The sequence below is a fragment of the Cupressus sempervirens genome, chromosome 6 (genome assembly GCF_028749045.1).
Source record: "Cupressus sempervirens isolate cs-2001-9-10 chromosome 6, ASM2874904v1, whole genome shotgun sequence".
Classification (NCBI taxonomy): Eukaryota; Viridiplantae; Streptophyta; class Pinopsida; order Cupressales; family Cupressaceae; genus Cupressus; species Cupressus sempervirens.
The window spans coordinates 510895952-510917823 of NC_143123.1; the positions used below are offsets into that span (position 1 = coordinate 510895952).

Genomic DNA, 21872 nt, shown 5'->3' on the forward strand with positions numbered 1-21872 from the left:
CCACAACCACCTTTGTACAAGTTTCTTCATAATTGGAAAGCCAGGAGTCGTAGTTATGAAATACTTCTCCAAAAACATGCTTGTGGGCACTTCATTACTGGAAATTTGAATTGAGGCACTGCATAAACATTGTAAGTCTTCCCTCCAACACACAACACAAGTAACATCAATGCATAGCATTTTTTGGACCATTTCTGATAGACAATTCAAACTACGAGAAAACAACATACACCAAATACTTTTGCAGCAACCCCAGGGACCTGATAAGATAGGAATACAACATTTATGAGACATAATCTATGTTGCAAACTGTAGGACCATAATACCGAGTGTAGAGCATCATTCCAGGCAGTCAACCAGACACTTTTTGCAAATTCGACCTTAATATTCTTCAATGACCAAAAAACCTTTTTAGCAATGATTGCTCATCCAAGAACAATATGAGAGATACTCCATGAGCTTGGAACATTACATAGTCATCATCACCAATGTCATTCTTCTAATCCTCATCTTAATGTGACCTCATCATGATATTATCTCTATCACCAAACTTGAGTCTCCTCACCCGAGAAATATAGTTATGAAATACTTCTCCAAAAACATGCTTGCGGACATTTCATTACCGAAAATTTGAATTGAGGCACTGCATAAACATTATAAGTCTTCCCTCTAACACACAACACAAGAAACATCAATGCATAGCATTTTTTGGACCATTTCTGATAGACAATTCAAACTATTAGCAAACAACATACACCAAATACTTTTTGGGCAACCCCAGGGACTTGATAAGATAGGAATACAACATTTATGAGAGATAATCTACGTTGCAAATTGTAGGACCATAACACCAAGTGTAGAGCATCATTCAAGGCAGTCAACCAGACACTTTTTTGCAAATTCAACCTTAATATTCTTCAATGACCAAAACACCTTTTTAGCAATGATTGATCATCCAAGAACAATATGAGAGATACTCCAAGAGCTTGCATCATTACATAGCCATCAGCAACAATGTCATGCTTCTAATCTTCATTCTAACGTGACCTCATCATGATATTATCTCTATCACCAAACATGAGTCTCCTCACCCTCTGTCATTTCCAACTCTGCTTGTCAACACAAAAGATGGTTGACATCAAACATTGCCACATTAGCTTTACACCGACTCTGGGCAACACAACTGATCAGCAACTTTCTACAAAAGTGACATCATCTGTAAGAACCCTGACTTGATTTAACTCAAATTGTGCTCCAATTTTGTTAAACAAATTGCTTATTGCTTTGGAGGTATTTTGATAACCAGTTTGCAAGCATCCTGTTCAGATTCTCAGTTGTTTTGACAATTTTCCAATGACTAAGAAATGCAGATTGACATTTGTTTGCACAAGAAACTAACAGAAAAAACAACTAAAGACAGTGACATCCAATAAACCATTCTCTGATTGTATTCGCAGAAATCAGAAGTAGATACAGAGAAAGGGGTTATTGATGAATTTCTGACCTCAGCAAGGTAAATTACCATAAGGGCAGTTGAACTGCTGGTTGAACTCAATGCCTTACCACAATCTGTTTTTTGATAGTATGAAATTCCAATAGCAGATCAATGGGTAACTTATGATATTAGTAACAACCACGCGTAGGAGTGTTGCGCAGCTTCCGCGAAACTGGTTGCTCAGGATATGACTTCATTGAGTGCAATGCTTAGCAGTAGGGATCAACAACTACCACAGGACTGTAAGTTTGATACATCTCCAGACAATTACTGAGAATTATCAGCAGGAAGTTACAGATTTGAGACTAATAATGCTTGAATGCACTACCTTTTCTCACCAGCATCAACCAAATTTTTTTCTATAAATTTTCTCTGTAAATCCTGTGTGATAGACAGGAATGACAGGTCCAATGAGAACAAGGATCCCGTGGTGGCAATATAATTATAATCTGGAGAATACTTGGTACACTAAGAATGAAACCAAGTCCAGGAAGGATACACTCAATCTCTGAAGTTCCAGGATTCCTCTACGCATGAGACAATTGGCAGCAGTAGTAAGCAGCGATAGTAATAATTTGGCTTTAATCAATATTATCTGCCAATAATAGACCGAGCCTTTGGAAATGTCTGTTTTTAAATTATTTTGCAGGGACTATAGAATTGTGTTCATTTATTTGTAAATAATGCTATCTCTTAATGATTATCTCTCCGTTGCCATAATTACAGGAGTCCTGTATATAATGAATGCTTTATGATAATATATTTATGTCAACCATAAATATTAACAATGAATTCTAATTTCTCTAAGGCTCGCTTCAATAAACATGAACTATTTATAAAACTCCGCTGTTAATGATTGTAACTTCGATCAGATGATTCCAATCAATGAAATCAAATGGTTGAATGGCCTATCGGCTTTAAACATTTGATGTCTATCCTGTTAAATATTAACAGTGATATTCATACTGGTCTAAGAAGTGCAGACGGCACCTTAATCTTCTCCCCTTATACCATTCAAAAGCATTATATACACTACACTTGGCAAATAGGATGGGCGGCGATCCTTGGCAATAACCATGATATGTACTAACTATAACTAATTGTTATGTTAGTTAACATTTGTGTTATCTCCTTCATGGGTGCCGATTTCTATAAGTGATGTATGGGCTGACCTAGAGAGGGTCTTCTCCCTTTAAGGGACATGCCCTTTGGTCTTGGTATAAGGGGTGGTTGTTATTGTAGTCTAAGGACACACAACACATTGAAGTCTGCTCCTTAAAACAATACTGCCCTATACGAATTACTGCGGAGACAAACAAGTTTCAGAATAACATTTAATATTCTGAAAATTACATTCTACATTCTTAAAGAAGAAGATCATAACATCAACAAATATAAAAGTATTATCTTAGATCTGAATCTATAGAATTTATAGAAACTTTACATGGTATTAGAGCTCTGGTAGTCGAACCTAGGCTCTGGTAGTGATGTATGGGCTGACCTAGAGAGGGTCTTCTCCCTTTAAGGGACATGCCCTTTGGTCTTGGTATAAGGGGTGGTTGTTATTGTAGTCTAAGGACACACAACACATTGAAGTCTGCTCCTTAAAACAATACTGCCCTATACGAATTACTGCGGAGACAAACAAGTTTCAGAATAACATTTAATATTCTGAAAATTACATTCTACATTCTTAAAGAAGAAGATCATAACATCAACAAATATAAAAGTATTATCTTAGATCTGAATCTATAGAATTTATAGAAACTTTACATGGTATTAGAGCTCTGGTAGTCGAACCTAGGCTCTACAAATTAAATAATGAGACTTGATATATATCTAGCATCATTCTCCTATCTTCAATGGCATACACAATCAGACCCGAGGACAAGTTTGATGGGAAATAACACTTTGATGCTTGAAAATTCAGAATCAGGATGATTCTTGAAAAAAATGATGTAAAACAATTTGTTGATGCAAAATCTAGACAATTTACTGTTGAACCTCATAAATCTATTTGGAGTAAAGGAAATAGGAAAGCCATTCAGATCATATTAGATGGAGTGAAAAATGATATAGTACCCATGCGAATGAAACATCGAGCAACATTTAATATGATGAATGCATTACTAAATGCATATGAGGTTAACAATGCAACTAGAGTTCTCGCACTAAAAAGACAACTAAATCACATACAAATAAAGAAGGGAGAATCGATGAATTCCTACTTCCTAAGGGTTGCCAGCCTAAGAGATGAACTTTCAATTATAGGAACCATCATTAATGATACAGAACTAACACTGATGGCTATAGATGGATTACCAGATCATGGGAAACATTTGCACAAGGAGTAAGTGCTAGAGATAATTTTCCTAACTTCAATAGACTTGGAGACTGTCTTCGGGAAGAATCCAAAAAATTGAAAGTAGAAAATAAAGAACTTCATGTTCTTAATACAAATTCCTATAAAGGTAAAAAGAAGCATTTCAAGAAGAACAGGGGTAATCAAAAGAATGATAAATCTAAAAATGATCTATCCAAAACAAAATGTTTCAGATGTGAAAAGTTTGGACACTACAGATCTAATTGCCCAGAGAATTTTAAACAATAAGTGAACAGTACAAACATCACTAGGGAAGAAGATAACAATGATCCTGAGAATTGCGTATTCTATTCAGCACTATCAAATGAAGTCTCAAGTAAAGCATGGGTGATTAATAGTGGATCTTCTCGACATATTACAGGATACAAAGAAGCACTAGACTCAATGTTAGAAAAAGTTAATGGCAAAGTTACCATTGGTGATAATTCAACACATTCCGTCAAAGGAATTGGAAATTGCACCTTGAAACTAAAGTCAGGTAGTTCTCTACTTCTCAAAGGAGTACTCTATGTACCAAGAATAAAAAGGAATCTAATCTCGATTACGACACTTGAAGATGATGAACATAATGTTGCATTCATGGACGGTAAAGTCATAACCTGGGCTAAAAACTCCTCACTTAAGAAAGAAAAATTGATTGGTCAGAGAAAAGGGTATTTATATGAATTAAATTTAGAACCTAGTCGACCTATTCAAGCCTTAATTCATGAAGGTACAAACATAAATGAAATATGACAGAAGGTTAAAACATCTAAGTTTCAAAACTTTATCAACCATGGAGAAGATGGTTACTGGTGTACTTTAACTAAATAAAGATCAGTCAAGCATATGCAAAGGATGTGCTTTGGGTAAGAACACCAAAATTCCATTTCATGATAGCACTAGAAAAACTAACAATGTTTTTGAATTAATCCACTCAGATTTATGTGGACCTATATCTGTTCCCTCTCTTGGAGGATTCTGGTACTATATTCTGTTCATAGATGACTTCTCTAGAAAAACTTGAATTTACTTCTTAAAATGCAAAGAATCAAAAGAAATCCTAAAGAGATTTAAAGAATTCAAAACCTTAAATGAAAACTTATCAAGAAATAAAATTAAAACTCTTAGAACTGATAATAAGGGGAATACACCTTAGATTTGTTTAAAAGGTTTTGTAAAGAAACAAAAATTAAGAGGGAGTATACTGTTTCTTACAACCCACAACAAAATGGGGTAGCAGAATGGAAGAATAAAACAATTATAGAAGTTGCTAGAGCTATGATATTTGATCAAAATCTAGAGTATTATCTTTGGGCAAAAGCCTTTTGTATTGTTGTTTATATTCAAAACAAAAGCCCTTACTCCTACCTTAGAGATAAAACTCCTGAAGAAGTCTTTACTAAAGTTAAACCCAATATAAGTTCTCTTAGAATTTTTGGGTGCCCTGTATATATCCATGTTCCAAAAGAAAAGAGAACTAAGTTAAAACCATCCGGTAGGAAAGGTATTTTTGTATGGTATAGTGAAACATCTAAAGCATATAGGATTTTCATACCTGGACAGAAAAATATTGAACTTAGTAGAGATGTAATTTTTGAAGAAGATTTAGCATTCAAAAGAGCTCCAAGTTTTAAAGAACCTTCTCCTTTACCTAGTTCTGAAAGAAATATTGAAACTAAGTCTCAGAGGGAGAACATGGAAGAAATTGAAGATGAAATTCAAAACCTTAATCTCGAAGAAACTCAAAATTCAAAGAAAAGACCACTTTGGGCCATTAAAACAGTAGAGGTAGCACAAGACTTTTGGAACAGTCAGAGAAAGCAAAAGACCCAAAAGATTTTCTAATTATACAACAAACATGAATGAATTGTCTAAATCAGAACTAACCAATATTTTAGATGTTATTGAACATATAGCTTGGAAAGAAGCAATGACAGAAGAATACCAATCTATTATGAAGAATGATGTTTGGGAAATTGTTCCAAGACTTGAAGGAAAATTTGTTGTTTCTTCCAAGTGGATATTTAAAATAAAGCATGCTGCTGACTGTAGCATTGAAAAATATAAAGCTAGATTTGTAGCTAGGGGATTCTCTCTGAAAGAAGGGATTGATTATGAAGAAACCTTTGCTCCTATTGCCAGATATACCTCTATAAGAGTAGTCCTAGCTATTGCAGCATCGAAGGGATGGAAAGTACATCAGATGGATGTAAAAACAACATTACTGAATAGAAAGATTACAAAAGAAGTATATTTGGAGCAACCTGAAGGATTTGAAACTCATGATCCTAATGTTTTTGTTTGCAGGCTCAATGAAACTCTTTATGGGCTTAAATAGGCTCTAAGGGATTGGTGTGAAAGAATTGATAATTATCTCACCGACTTAGGATTCTCCAAAAATGAAGTCGATCCAAATCTATATTATAAAAGGGATAAAGATGATATGGTAATTTTGATACTGTATGTTGATGATTTACTAATAATAGTTGATTATCATCTCATAGATCAATGCAAGAAAGATCTAATTAGAGAATTCGAGATAAAAGACTTGAGACTCCCTCATTACTTCATAGGATTGGAAGTACGACAGAATTCTGACATCATTATACTTAATCAAGGGAAGTATACATTAGATATTTTGAAGAGATTTGGAATGTGGAATTGCAAGTCTATGTTTTCTGCAATGGAGGCTAATCTACATAAACTTAAAGAAGTAGCAACAGAATCACCTTCCATAGATTCTACTCTCTATAGACAGATGATTGGGTCCCTTATGTACTTGGTAAATACAAGACCTAATATTTGCTATGCTGTTAATGCCTTAAGTCAGTATATGTGTGAGCCAAAGGAGATTCACCTAGTTGTAGTCAAACACATGAGATACTTATAAGGCACTCTTAATCTTGGGCTCAAATATGAGAAAGTTGACTTAGATTTACATGGATTCACTGACTGAGATTGGGGTGGAAGTGTTAAGGACAAAAAAAGTACTTTAGGATGCTGTTTCAGTATAAGATCAACAATGATATCTTGGATATGCAAAAAACAGTCTTTAGTAGCACAAAGTTCCACAGAAGCTGAATACATTGTAGTAGCGATGGCCTCTCGGGAAGCAATTTGGCTTAGATAGTACTTGTGAGATTATTTGGGCAAGCCATGAATTCTACGATTATTCATTGTGATAATCAGAGTTCCATCAAGCTTTGGGTGAATTCAATTTGTGATGACAAGTCCAAGCATATCAAAATTCCTTACCATTATGTAAGAGATATAGTAGATAGGAATACTGTAAAATTAGAATACATTTGCACAGCAGATCAGACAACAAATATTCTCCCCAAACCTCTCTCTAGAGTGAAGATAGATCACTTCAGGAAAAGACTTGGTATGGTTGAATTATGATTCTTTTGTATTCTTTAAGTTATTAATAAAATAATTTTATTGTCAGGCTATTGACTGTTATGGGCTCCATCGTTTGTATTCATTATTTAAGAGGTGATGATCTCTGAGGTAATGAATACTTGTATAAAAAATACATTATGAGAGATGACGATTTCTCAGATAATGTGTTGAACAATATAGAACTACTGTTAGATCTAGGTGAGTTCAAGATCATTTGTGACATAAGCATTTCTATGCCTATGAATCACAACTTGGATAAAGGAAGAATTTATTCTTTAGACTTTATCCTGTGTTCAGGTAGATGTTAATTCAAGATCAAGTTGTGATATAGGATTGCCAGTTCCTATGAGTCACAACTTGGATAAATGAAGAATTTAATCGTTCTTCAGATTATCCTGTGTGTATTGCATTACATGCAATACTGACATCACTAGTATAAGTGATAAGTCATATCACAAGATGGTTATATGACTCAGTATCATGTGTTCCATGATACCATTTGCTCAGAAGATTAAGATAGATATAGAGTATCAATCTATGCTTATTTATCATAATTGATGATGCTAGATATGTTCTCTCTCAGTATGATTATCAAGTTAAGAGGGAGTGTTAAATATTAACAGTGATATTCATATTGGTTTGAGAAGTGCAGACCGCACCTTAATCTTCTCCCCTTCTACCATTCGAAAGCATTATATACACTACACTCGACAAATAGGATGGGTGGCGATCCTTGGCAATAACCATGATATGTACTAATTATAACTAATTGTTATGTTAGTTAACATTTGTGTTATCTCCTTCATGGGTGCCGATTTCTATAAGTGATGTATGGGCCGACCTAGAGAGGGTCATGTCCCTTTTTGGGACATGCCCTTTGGTCTTGGTATAAGGGGTTGTGTTATTGTAGTCTAAGGACACAAAACTCATTGAAATTTGCTCCTTCGAAAAATACTGCCCCATACAAATTACTGCAGAGACAAATAAGTTTCAGAATAACATTTAATATTCTGAAAATTACATTCTACATTCTTAAAGAAGAAGAAGATCAGAACATCAACAAATATAAAGGTATTATCTCAGATCTGAACCTATAGAATTTGCAGAAACTTTACATATACTTTTCTATTATTATCACGGAGCATTATTATTATTATTGTTGATAATAAATTATTAAGTGTGTGAGTGTGTATGATATATATATATATATATATCATATATTATAATCATGATAATACATTGAGCAAATATCATCTGTGATATTTGTTATAGTAATAATTAATGTGTTAAGATATTAACAAGAAACGTGTCTCTACAAAAGACATGCCTCTTCATACCATATACATATTCATTGAAAGAGTAACTATGTGCTATTGCAAGTTGCACATAATTTCGTAAACCTAAATCTGATAAAACTTTAACATCCACCACAATATATATTAAGGTCCGATGAACCAATTATTAAAGCACAATTCTTGTCCTTTTATAATATAAGGGTCGATATTAAAATATCTTTCTTAATTTTAATGCCTGCATTATTAAGGATCGCCCCCCATTCCAAATGTAATATTATAAACAAAAGGTTATTTGCATCCAAACTCAGATTGGTAGCTATTGAATCTCAGATGCATATCTTCAATCCGCCATACTTATAAAATTCAGAATTTAATAATTTTATTCTCAAACAAGAAATATCTCTCTTTATTTTTATAACAGATTATGAATCCCTACAATTTGTCCTCTCATAAATATTTCACAATTTTCACACAAGTGTGAATTCTGACACGAATTTATTCCTAGGAAGAACAGTGTCTCCATCCAGCTCTTTGATCAATTCCTGAAGGTCGGTGTCTCTAGAAATCCATATAGTGCAAATGCATTAGGAAAATTCTTCAAATCAAATTAATATTTGAACATGCCCAGGAAGAAGTAGGTTTCTGTCCACCTCTTCGGTTAGTTACCAAAGGTTTGCGTCTCCAGATATCTTGCTAATGCAAACGCATCAGGGAAATTCTTCAAATCAAAAAAAATCTGAACATCCCTCAAATGAATTGCGAAGCCCTGCTTTTGTAATAATTTTGTGAACCTTCTGGAGTTTCTCTAATGGAGTTGCTTCCTGAACAAGCTGGACAAGTTTATTAAATAAAGTGACTTTATAGCATATCTTTATTTCAGTCACTTTTATTTATATTAATAAAACTAAAGTCATCCCTTTTATGATTTAATTTTTTTTTTTTTTGATTGGTAAGAGGCGGAGGCCAAGGTTGATTATTATTATTTGTTGTGATTAATTATTTCGATTATTAGTTAAGCTTGAGTAGATTCAAACCCAAGACCTCCCAATTAAGAGGCTCAAAAATTACCATTGTGTTGTAGGCTCTTGCCTCTTTTATGAATTAATTTTACTAGGACAACTTCAAAATAATTAATTAAATTAATTAATTCACCAAAATTTGGGACTCTACATCATCAGCAACCAATGACGAGGGAAAAACCTCACAACACAGTGCTACCACATTACTAAGCTCAACATGTGGACATCAACGGCAGGAGGTGGACATCCACCATAGAGAATACCTTCAGCTGTCAATCACCAGAGATTTTGCCTTATACAACATAAAAATTACCAAAGTATCATCACATCTGGTTTATATCATACCTTTAGCAATCTCTCCACATCTTCGCAGTCATAGCATAGCATTCACAGCATGGTGATTAAACCTCAGCCCATATCATTGTCATCACAATGACAATGCCATAGTTTATGTCTAAAAACTCTCAAATGCAAGTAATCAAATAGGTTGACATCAAGGACAACACCTCCTCCCAACACAGGACCCTTACATTCAACATTATAGGGATACTGCTCAAGCTATAAACTGAGGAATTTTGTCAGCAAAATGCTCAGTTCCAAAAATGTCACTTTAGGGTTTTTGATTTGGGTCTTTGACATGAGAACCCAATGACTTAACTTATTGGGCTTAATTCCTTTGACACAGTTTTTTTAAATCTTTCTTGTGTTCGATAAATAGGAATGAAATATATTAATTTACCGTGTTTCAGATTTGCAGTATTTATTGCATGGATATGAAGGTTGACTTTTCATGTTGTTTTGGTGCTAAACTTTAAAACAAAACTTAAAAACTATATACTCTTATTTTTTATATACATGGTCAAATTTTATGCCGTAAGGAAATTCATATTTTGGTTTTTGAGTTGTCCTCATTCTGGAAATGTTATGAAATGCTATTTAAAAAAAATTCTATTTAAACCTTGCCTGTATTGTACTGGATTTTTCATGCTTTTTCAGAATGTAAAATTTCTCTATGTTTTACTCTCATGTCCTGGATATCATTTTGCACTTATGACCAATTTACCATACTGATACAATCTTTTATTGAACTGCTACTTTATTGCCTTCTACGTTGGATGATCTTTCGCAAGCTCATACTTGTTGACAGGAACATAAAGTACGTTTGTTTTCTTAACCTTGCAGCTCTGTACACTTGAATTTGAATCTCGTCGTGCCTCTTATTATTGGCTATTGGAATCCTTAGACCTTTACCTTCCATATGTGTGGGAGTATTCCAGACTAAATGTGACTAACACAGTAATGTCCAAGCGCAAGGTAGGCATGCCACCTGCTTAAAATTGATAACTTTAATTTGTGGAAACCAAGTCTAATATATTTATTAATTTGACTTCAATTGGCTGCTAATGTTTGTATTGTTTGCCTTTTCCTTTTCATTGTAGCTAAATAGGCTAGTAAAAGAAAAATGGGTTGATGGTTGGGATGACCCACGGCTTATGACACTTGCTGGCTTGCGACGAAGAGGTGTTTCTTCAGATGCAATTAATACTTTCGTTCGAGGTGTTGGAATAACAAGAAGGTAAACACATAACACAATGCTTTTCCCATAAATTGGTGACTTAAAATGTTTTTATTTGTGAGTAATATTTTGTATGCCATGTTCTTGGATATTATTCACCCAAAATAAAAATTACTATAAGAAACACAGATTTCTGATTGTAGATAGTTTCATTAATAATCATATGCAAGTATAAAAGTTGTTAAAGCATCACTGTATAACAGCAATGCTTACCTGTTGGCTCAAGAAACAATGTGATAAGGCTTTGTGGTATTTCACTTAGTTGAAGCCTTAATTTGCATTAATGTACAATCTCTATTGATATGTTTAATGACTTCTGCAATTTCAGATAATATGTTGAAGTATAGCATTAGTCAAAGTGATATACTCATTACATTGAGTATTTGTATTCATGATTTATATGAACATTTTTTTATGTCTTATATTATTGATAAGAATTGTATATATATATATATGACTTTACTCAACCAATTGGGCTCTTATAATCAGAAGGGACTATTATGTTATCGGGTTCTTGAATGTAATTGTTTTACCACCGCATGATTGTCGATTGAAAAGCAAACTAATTTTATTTGCTTATACACTGATGGTGATCTGTTATGTCCACATAGGGACATAACTTTGTTGTTAAGGTTGTAGCTTTTGTCAGATTGATTTTATCATGAGATACCTTGTTGATGGAAAATTATTTTTTAAGATAAATATCTTATATATATATATATTATATACGTAACATAATATATATAATATATATATTATACATTATTATATGATAATGTAATAATTATAATATATTACATATATGGTTAATATATTAATATTGCATATATGCTTAAAGATGAGTTACACATATGGTTATTTATTAACGAATGATGATTAACTATAGAGACATGTCTCTTCATGAGACATGTCTCCTCTCATATGTCTCTTCAAGAGACATGTCTCATGACTCTCATATTTAGGAGTCTTCAAATCTGCATTTGGAAGACATCAATCACATTGGCAATGTTACTACATTTGCAGAAACGATCCTAGAAAAACAACATAATAAACCCTAAAGTATCAACTTTGAGATTGCAAACATTGGTTTCCTGACTGGTTATTGTTTCAACTCATATGATTCCACACTATTCTTGATTCCCATGAAAGAGAATTTGTTTGGTCAAGTTATCAGTAATTTATAACTTATTGTAATTATGATTTATCGTTTTTATACTTAGTATGATATATCCAGGTTAAAAACTTGTGTCAAAATGCTACACAATTTACCCTAAATAAGAAATGATTTGCTATAAGTGTATTTAGATTCTGAGCTTGCTGATTGCAATCATCTCACGAGCAAGGGAAATATTGTTCATTTCTTTTATATGTGATTGTTTCCTTCAAATTAATTAATCTTTGTCGACTATGCAACTGTACATCTGTTGTTCAGTAACACCAATCATGATAGCAATTACTAATTATCAATATCTCTATCTGTAGTTAAGTAACATCAATCGTGATAGCCATTACTAATTATTGATATCTCTAAAATATTTATGCTGGAGTTGATCCTTAGTTGGGAGTGTTGATTTCCAATGTTGGATGATCCAAATAAGGCCTAAGGTGTTAATGATCCATGTGTAAATGAAAGCAATGACTATTTTCAATTTACTTAAACAAGGCATTATAATTTAACTTTTTGTTCAATACCATGGATTGCAAGAATTATCCTTTCACTCTTTAAAGTACAAAAGAAGTCTATCTATCCATCTATCTATCTATGTATCTGTCCATCCATACATTTATCTATCTATCTATTTATCCATCCATGTATCTATCTATGTATCCATCCATCAATCTATCTGTCCATCCATTCATCCATCTATCCATACATTGATCTATCCGTCCATCCATCCATCCCTCTATCTATCTATCCATCCATCTATCTATTTGTCTATCCATCTGTCCATCTATCCTCCATCTATTTATCCTCCTGTCCACCCATGCATCTATCTATCTATATACAATAATGAAAAAGGCACATCAATTTACAATCAATTGCAATAGCTGTAAGGAATTTTAGTGACCAAAAGTGAAGTCTGTAAAACCAAAACTAAAACTAGGAAGCTTTGAAGCCAATTTAGAAGGGGGGAGGGTGACCACCCAAGACAACCAACATTATAAAGACATACAATTAAATAATTGGTTTTAGTTGAAGAGTGATTCACAAAAGACAATCGAAAGTGAGTGAAATGGTTTCTAGATTCCTTTTTTAAACACTAGTGATATTTTTAGTGGCTAGTATTCTTCAATTTGTGAATTTTTGAAATTTGAGAATATAAATTTGGCTAATAATTTGAGATCTGCGGCAACCTAAGTTGCCACATTTTTACAAAATTTTGTTTTAGAAATATTTAAATTGTTGAATAATATTTTTTTTAATAATAATATACTCAAGAATTTGCCACAATATTCGATACATGATTAGATTTGACTCACTTGAATTTTATAAGTTATTATAGAAATGTAAAATAACTCACCAATAATATATCATAATTATTAGTCACTTCAGGGCTTTATTACCACTATTTAGTTGCCAACTTGCTCCCATTAATCTAAAATGTAATCTAATGATCATCATTATATTCCATGAGGTGACAATTTTCCTATTTTATTTGTAATGCTTGTGAGGGGTACAATATTCTTTGGATTCAATGGAAGTCAATGTGCTTCAAGAAGTTTTGGGCCCATTAGAATTAGAAAACATCAATACATTTACCTCATAGAATATAATGAGGGTTATTAGATTATATTTTAAATAAATGGTGACAACTAAATATTTTAGAGTCTACTCATTAAATTCATTAAAGATTTCCACATTTAGTTTGATGATTTTTTGCAGGGTGATTAATAAATTTCCTATTATTGTTTGAGATTCGCCAATATTGTTTACAAAAAAAAGTGATTAAAAGAATATCCAATTAAAATAACATTTCTTATAAGAAAATTGAGACATTTGCCAATAATTTAAATTTTTCTTTTTCCTAAAGAGTGAAAGATTTACTAAGATTTTAACTCCTTTTTAGAGGGGAGTTTCTTAAAGTTATCTCTATCAAACTGTTGCTTTTGTTTGTGGAAAATTTGAACAACAATTTAACTTTGCAAACTAGAAACCCTAATAATTGAGAATGTATTTATAGTTAACTCTTCTCTTTTGTGGATAAAAGCAATTGCTTGTGAAATAAACGGTTCTTATTATAGCTTTTCTAAAGAGCGCACTAATAGTTACTTTTCCATTGGATTGTTAAGAAGAGCTTTTACATGTGGGACAAGTAACTTCACAAATATGTGGCATGTATTTTATTGGATCCTCACATTTCTTCCATGCTGGAAAATACTACACTTGTGTTAAACAGTGGTTTCAGATGTGAGAAATATTGTTGTTGAACATTTTCATTCTACTCTTGGATTTGCTAAAATTTAATGTTATCTGCAAGTATATAAATGGTGATAGATATAGAAAAGCTAAAATCATGTTTTCTGTGCAGTGATAATAGTATGATAAGGTTAGACCGTCTTGAGTACTATATCAGAGAAGAATTGAACAAAACAGCCCCACGAACTATGGTTGTACTTAATCCTCTCAAGGTATCTCTTTAAACCTGCATTGAAGCTTTTAAAGTCTCACATTTCCTCTCTAGCCCACTTAGAATATGTAGTGAGTGTAGATTTATTACTTGTATGGAGCATCTTATTATTTATTTGAATTTTTAATTTGAAAGTCATATGACTGACAATGGATTGGTAGTATGGTGTTGATGGATAGTAGCTTTGGTCAGATATAAGGACGATTGCTTTGATTACTTAAATATTAGTATGTATGTATGTATGCGAGTTCACTATGTGAACTGACATACATACATACATATGCCTTGCTTGTGCCTGTACAAATAATCATTCTAAATGCTTTGTAAAGCCACTGACCTTGTATTTGATCAAAATACTACACAAGTAGATAAATCTGTGTAATCAGAATTCTTTCATCCTCACTTGCCATATATCGAGTAATAATCATTGGCAATTGCATTAACTTACATGCTACAGATCAAGAAATGATCGTATATAATTTTTGCTTAGGATTGAGTAATGATCAGATGTTATGCACAGCACTACATTGTATAATGATCAATTATAATGTAGCAGATCAGCGGCTTTCTTTTGGTTATTGTGTTAGCTAAACTGATTATTATATTGGGCCTCTTGGGAGCAACCTTTGGTGACTGATTGTGTTGGTTTGCAAAGGACCATGCCATGGATGAACATGGCTCCACATTGTGGAGACATGTATATATATGAACCGATTTCATAAAGAGATAGAAATTGATAAATACTCTCTCCCCCCTTGAATTGGTGATTTTTCAGAGTTGAAGAAAAGAAGTGTTTCAGCATCATACCAATATTATTTTCATTGGTATTCATAATTATTAAAGATTTAATTCTGAATTTGTTCTGCGAGCAAGGAAGAAGAAAGTTTGTACATTGTAATCTGCATATTGAAAGAATTGTATGTCTGATATAAATTTAATAAACCTTAACATATGGTCCAACCAGCTAGTGCATGCTATCTTTGATTTGTAATTATTACTTGGGTTGGCGGTGGTCCTATTATCTCAACTATTTATACCATTGCTCTTTTTTGTAATTCCATTTCACCACGTGGTTATTGTCAAAGTGGAGAAGAGTTCTTTGCTATGGTGGCCTTTTTATAAAGTGTAATGTTCCTTCTTTGGGGACATTAGAATTATTAAGAAGGAATGAATTTACAATATTAAATTTGACTATGTAAGCTGGAGATTTATTATTAAAGGTCAAATTAATATTCCATGTGGTCACATGAGGACAAGGAGGAATAAGATGGTTTATCGGAGAGAAGTTGAAGAGTCACCAGCAATAGGACGAAGGCCAGAGGGAAGTCAAATAGTCTCAATTTTGTGATTTAAAGGGGAAAAAGACTCATGGCTGAGCAGGCTTGATTTATTATTCAGCTCACTTTTCTCTCTTGTGAGAGTCTCATAAAGCTTCAACTTTCAGCTAGTTGGAGGACGTAGCCCCTTGTGCTAGCAAGCAGTAGATACAAATCCATTGTCTCAGGAAACATCACTTCAGGTGTTTCATTCGTGCTTATAGGTTCTTATCCTATCGTTCCAATCCGATTGTTGAATCTGTATTTAGGATTGAATTCTGTGTACTGGTTATTGTATTGCTGTTGTATAATACAATAGCATTTTAGCCACTTGTTATATTGCTGTTGTATAAGGCAATCACGTTGTTTAAGGAATTATATGAGTTTGCTGGTTTCATCTCATCAGTTTGTAATTCATAGTTTTATGTTCGACGTCTTGAATGTTAATTTGGGAACAACGAATTGTTATCTTGTGGAGAACCATTGGTTTTAATTGAATGTCTCGTATTACCTTTGTTTATATTTGAGCCTGTTATTGTATTCAAGAAGTGGTTGGAAAGTGTCGGTTGGCATTTCTACTATTTTCGAATGTGTTGGAAATTATCTACAATGTTTTATCTCTGAGTATATTGTTGAAAGGAAACATCAACAAATATCTTGTTCAGGATACTATAGTGGTCACAGAGCTGGTTTTCTTGCCAACCTGTGAAGTTCTTACCAAAGAAAATTTATAGCTATGAAAGATTTTAATAATCTGGACTCTCAAGGTTTTATAGACTGTTTAGAAGTATTTCTAAATAGTTGCAACAACTGAACCAAAAGTTTGGTGACTATTAACACTGTGTAGTTAAATTCAAGAAAATTGTTTTCTCTTGTAATGTCTCCTCTTTAGTTCGACATGGCGTTAATCGTGGATTTGCCTATTCCAGACTCTCGTAGGCAGATGGGGTTGATGAGAGTCATTTTTGGCATTATTTGGTGATTAGATGGCTCATTATGCTCTTGGAGATATTATTTTATTTATATTTTATCATCGCTTCTTATACAGGGCCTACATGTTATAATTCTAAGTTGAGTTGCACTTTTATTTTACAAAGTTATTTATTATAAAAAAAAGTGCATTATAATGAGATTTTATAATGGATGTTTCTAGAAGTTCTTCGTAACTTCTTAGAAAAGGATGTTTCTAGAAGTTCTTAGTAGATAAATAGAGGGCTTGGGCTCCCATTTGGATAGACGGGAATTGATGATTCTACTACCATTCTCTTTGAGCATTTGTGGCACCATTCAGGTCTGCAAATATTCAGCATAATCCTTGAGAACGATACTTCTCAAGAGATTGCATAACTGAGGAAGTGAAAGACTTTCTGAAGGTTTGCACTTTGGAAGTGGTATTTAACCATTTTAAGTTGAGCTTAATTTGTATACTCAGACTACCTGAGGGTTTGAGTTTTTGGAAGCAGTCCGAAAAAGTAGATTCGAAAAAGTAGTCTGAAAAAGCAGATCCAAAAAAAGCAGTTCGAAAAAGAAAAGCGAAAAAGCAGATCCTAAAAAAGCAAGTGAAAAAAGAAGATCGGAAAAAACAAAGCAGAAAAGGCAGCATTGGAGAAAATTATTACAGCCATCTACAACCAGGTTCCTTTGTTAGCATTGCATTTTAGGTATTATAAGTTTCAGCTGAAGGTGTGCATTATACCAACATTATCATTTTTGTAATCCATGTAAATGCCAAAAGTCTTGGCCATATTTCATGAGCATTGTATTAGAAATTTCATTGCAATTAAGGAGATAATAGTTGCTGGTGTCATTTGAGCAATTCAATATCATTATTTATCAGCTAGTTAGTTTGCATACCAACTGTTTGTAAAAATGCCAGTTGGCTGTAGGTGTTCATTTCTCATGGTTTGATCATATATATGCATTGAATATTGCAACTTTATTGTTTAGTCAATTCAGAGTCTACTTGCAAGCATTCTTATTGATGCTAAGTGAAGGAAAGAGCCATAAAAGCAAACTGAAATTTTATATCAGTCATATGACCCTTGTATGTAAAGTGTTTTCTTGAACCTTTATCAACATTTTGGGATTAGATTTGAGTAGGGTCATTCGAGTGGTATCAAAGCCAAATTATCTTGCCATCCTAGTGGGTACAAACACAATGAAAAGGTGGTGATATGACAGATTGGAATGTTCAATCTTTAACTCATCACTATAATTTAAGAAGAACCAGGGCTCGTCTAAACACAGGACAGGAGGAATAGGAAAATCTAGAGGATCATATTGATACAGGTGAACAGGTTATTGGCAATATGAGAGACAGGAATGCTAGGGATCTTGGAGTGGACAAATTTTTACAGTTATTAGAGACCTTAGCACAGGGACAACAATTAGTAGAACAAAGGGCACAGGAACAGAATCAAAGATTGGAGCTTATGATGCAGTTGATGGCTCGTCAAATGGGATTGAATGCTAACATGGGTGGTGGAAATAATCAAAATGGTAATAATCCGAACGAGAATAACCAGGATGGGACACAAAATGGAGGTGAACAAGTTAGGAACAATGTCGGTCATGTACCCCAGCAAGCTAGGACAGTGAGTTCAAAGCCTATGATTCCCACCTTTCCTCCTAGAGCTCCGGAGCAGCCGAAACTAGAGCCCTCGATCACTGATATACAAGATCAGCTGAGGAGAGATTGGGAAGCTGGAGGACCAGACTTTATTGCTGCAATCACCTTTAGGGAGTATATGGATGTGCGGATGAAACATATGCCACGTGGATACGATAGGAACCAGAATGATGAGCTACAGAAGAAAGTTGGGAAACTTCAGTTACCATATTATGATGGCTCAGGGAAGTCTACAACAAGAGCTTGGGTTCAAAAGCTTGACACATACTTTCAGTTGAACCCTATGCTTGAAGAAGAAGCTATTAAGTACGCAACAATTCATCTGGATGGGTTAGCACACGAGTGGTGGCTTCATGGTATGGTCACTATGGGTCATGCACACATTACCTCATATGTGGAGTTTACGGAGAGACTGATTGAACGTTTTGATAGGAAGGATCCAAAACTCCATTTCAAGGAGTTAGCTAAGCTTAAACAGTGGGGATCATTGGAAACATACATTTCAGAGTTTCAGAAACTTGCAGTGTTAGTAACAGAGGTATTTGAATGGAGGATACTGGTTTTATTTATGGATGTATTAGTGGATCCATTGATAGGGTGGATTAAAGCTCTCAACCCTCCCACTTTGCAGGAAGCCATTAAGAAAGCTCATGACATGGATTCCTCTTTAGCGTCTAAAAATAAATTCCAGGCAACGAGTTTCCCTTCGAGAAAAGATAAGGACACAAGGAAACCTTTTCATAGAGAGGCTCAACTACCTAAGGAGGAAAGTAAGAGGTTGGACAATGAGACACTTAATGACCTGCGTAGGAAGAAGCTATGCTTCTATTGCAAAGGTCCCTATGAGTATGGCCATGATTGTCCAATGAGGCCTAAAGGGAAGGCCAACTAGGCGATGTGGGCTTATTATGAGGGTTCAGATTCAGATAGCTCAGAAAACCATGATGAGGATCCTGATGAAGTAGAGGGCGAGCAAGAGATAGATAGTGCAGAGCAAAAGAATGAACCAGAGCTACATTTACAGGAGGCACGTCTGTCTAGTATCCAGAGAGAGGGATCTTTCAGACTTCGGAGAGTCTTGGCTAGGCAGAAGGTTATTACATTGTTGGACATAGGTGCCACGCATAATTTCATTGATGCACAATTTGTGGAGAGGCGTGGACTCATTACTGAGGAGTTCGAGGGACTGAGAGTCAAGGTAGCTGATGGATATACTCTTCGTTGTGACAGGATGGTACGAGATGTACCTTTGCACCTGAACAACTATGAGTTTAAGGCGGACTATCATGTGGTCAAAATGGGTGACATGGACATAGTAGTTGGGATGCAGTGGCTACATTCTTTGAAGGAGGTTACCCTGAGACTGGAGGATATGGAGATACGATTCGAGGTGGATGGTAGGACTCATGTGCTGAAGGCTATCCATAATGGTGATGTGAGGACTATCTCATTTATGTGGATGGAGAGATTAACCAGGCATAATGATATAGAGTGGGCAACAGTTTGTACTTTGATGCCTACACAGGAGTAGCAGCATAAGGCTGAATATCATCCTGATATTCAGAAATTGAGGATTAAGTACGAGAAGGTATTCTGTGATATTCCACCAGGCAAGCCACCAGATACAAGCATTGAGCATATTATTGAGCTGGAGGAAGGTGTTAAGCCTGTCATGATCACACCATACTGACACCCAAAGCGACTCAAGGATGAGATTGAGAGGACCATCAAGGAGTTGCTAGCTATGGGGCACATCCGACCAAGTAAGTCACCTTTTGCATCTTCTGTTGTCTTGGTAAAAAAGAAGGATCGTACTCTTCGGATGTGTATTAATTACAGGGAGTTAAATAAGAGAACCATTGAGAACAGGTATCCCAGTCCTCGCATTGATGAGTTGATAGATGAATTGCACGGGGCTTGTTATTTCACGAAAATTGATTTGAGATCAGGATATCACCAGAGTAGAGTCCGTGAATAGGATATTGAGAAAATTGCTTTCAGATGTCATTGTGGGCACTTCAAGTTTGTAGTCATGCCTTTCGGTTTGACTAATGCACTTGCCACTTTCCAATCCACTATGAATAGGGTTTTCCACCATCAATTGAGGAAATTCGTGCTGGTGGTTTTTGATGACATTTTGATCTATAGCCGATCATGGTAGGAGCATCTAGAGCACTTGGAGACGGTGTTGAGCATTCTACAGGAGTCCTTGTATGCCAAGGAGTCCAAATGTGACTTAGGGATGACAGAGCTATTATATCTGGGACACATCATTAGTGCAGATGGAGTGCGAATGGATCTTGAAAAGATTTGCGCTATTGTTGATTGGCCTCCACTAGAGAACCTTTTACAATTGAGGGGGTTCCTTGGTTTATGTGGTTTCTATCGCAGGTTTGTTAGTGGCTATTCACAACATGCGGCTCCCATGACAGATTTGCTAAAAAAAGGGGCATTTGTGTGGACTTAGGAGGCACAGGACTGTTTTATGAGATTCAAAGAAATAATGACGACGTGCCCAGTTCTAGCATTGCTTGACTTCACAAAGCTATTTGAGCTTCAATGTGATGCATTTGGAGAGGGAGTAGGTGCTGTAATCATGCAGAATAAGCACCCTATAGCTTATGAGAGCAGGAAGCTCAGAGGTCCCGAGCGTTCATTTAGTATATATGATAAGGAGATGTTGGCCATTATTCATGCTTTGGCCAAATTCAGACAGTATCTTGTGATAGCGGGACCTGAATGTAACTAGCAGAAGTGGGTAAGTAAGCTGCAGGCATATGATTTTGACATCACATATGTCAAGGGAATTCAAAATGTTGTTGCACATGCTCTATCTCGCTCTATCTCGAAGGCCACACCTCACTTCTATGGTTCAGATAACAGAGGATTGGCGACACTTGATTATAGCAGAGTATGCTAGGGATACATGGGCCTCTGATATAGTGGAGGGAATAGTGATTGATACCAGATACACACTTGTAGATGATTGGATCATTTACAAGAACAGGATCTACTTAGTCCCAGGATCGAAGGTTAAGCTGCTGATCTTGAGAGCACTTCACGACTCATCGATAGTGGGCCATCCCGAGTACTTCAAGACTTATAGGTCAGTTCGAGAGCAGTTCACTTGGAAGGGGCTGAAAATT

The 21872-nt window shown here is 34.7% G+C and overlaps 1 protein-coding gene across 2 annotated transcripts in view; it reads left to right on the top strand.

The window, feature by feature from the left end:
* OVA9 (glutamine-tRNA ligase, putative / glutaminyl-tRNA synthetase, putative / GlnRS) overlaps window positions 1-21872 on the top strand; it is a 185336-nt gene that overhangs the window by 110089 nt on the left and 53375 nt on the right. For both annotated transcript variants that reach the window (XM_089788734.1, XM_089788735.1), the window contains exons 16-18: window positions 10759-10890; window positions 11016-11152; window positions 14683-14782. In XM_089788734.1, coding sequence (XP_089644860.1) covers window positions 10759-10890; window positions 11016-11152; window positions 14683-14782 — 369 coding nt within the window. The remainder of the gene's footprint in view (window positions 1-10758; window positions 10891-11015; window positions 11153-14682; window positions 14783-21872) is intronic.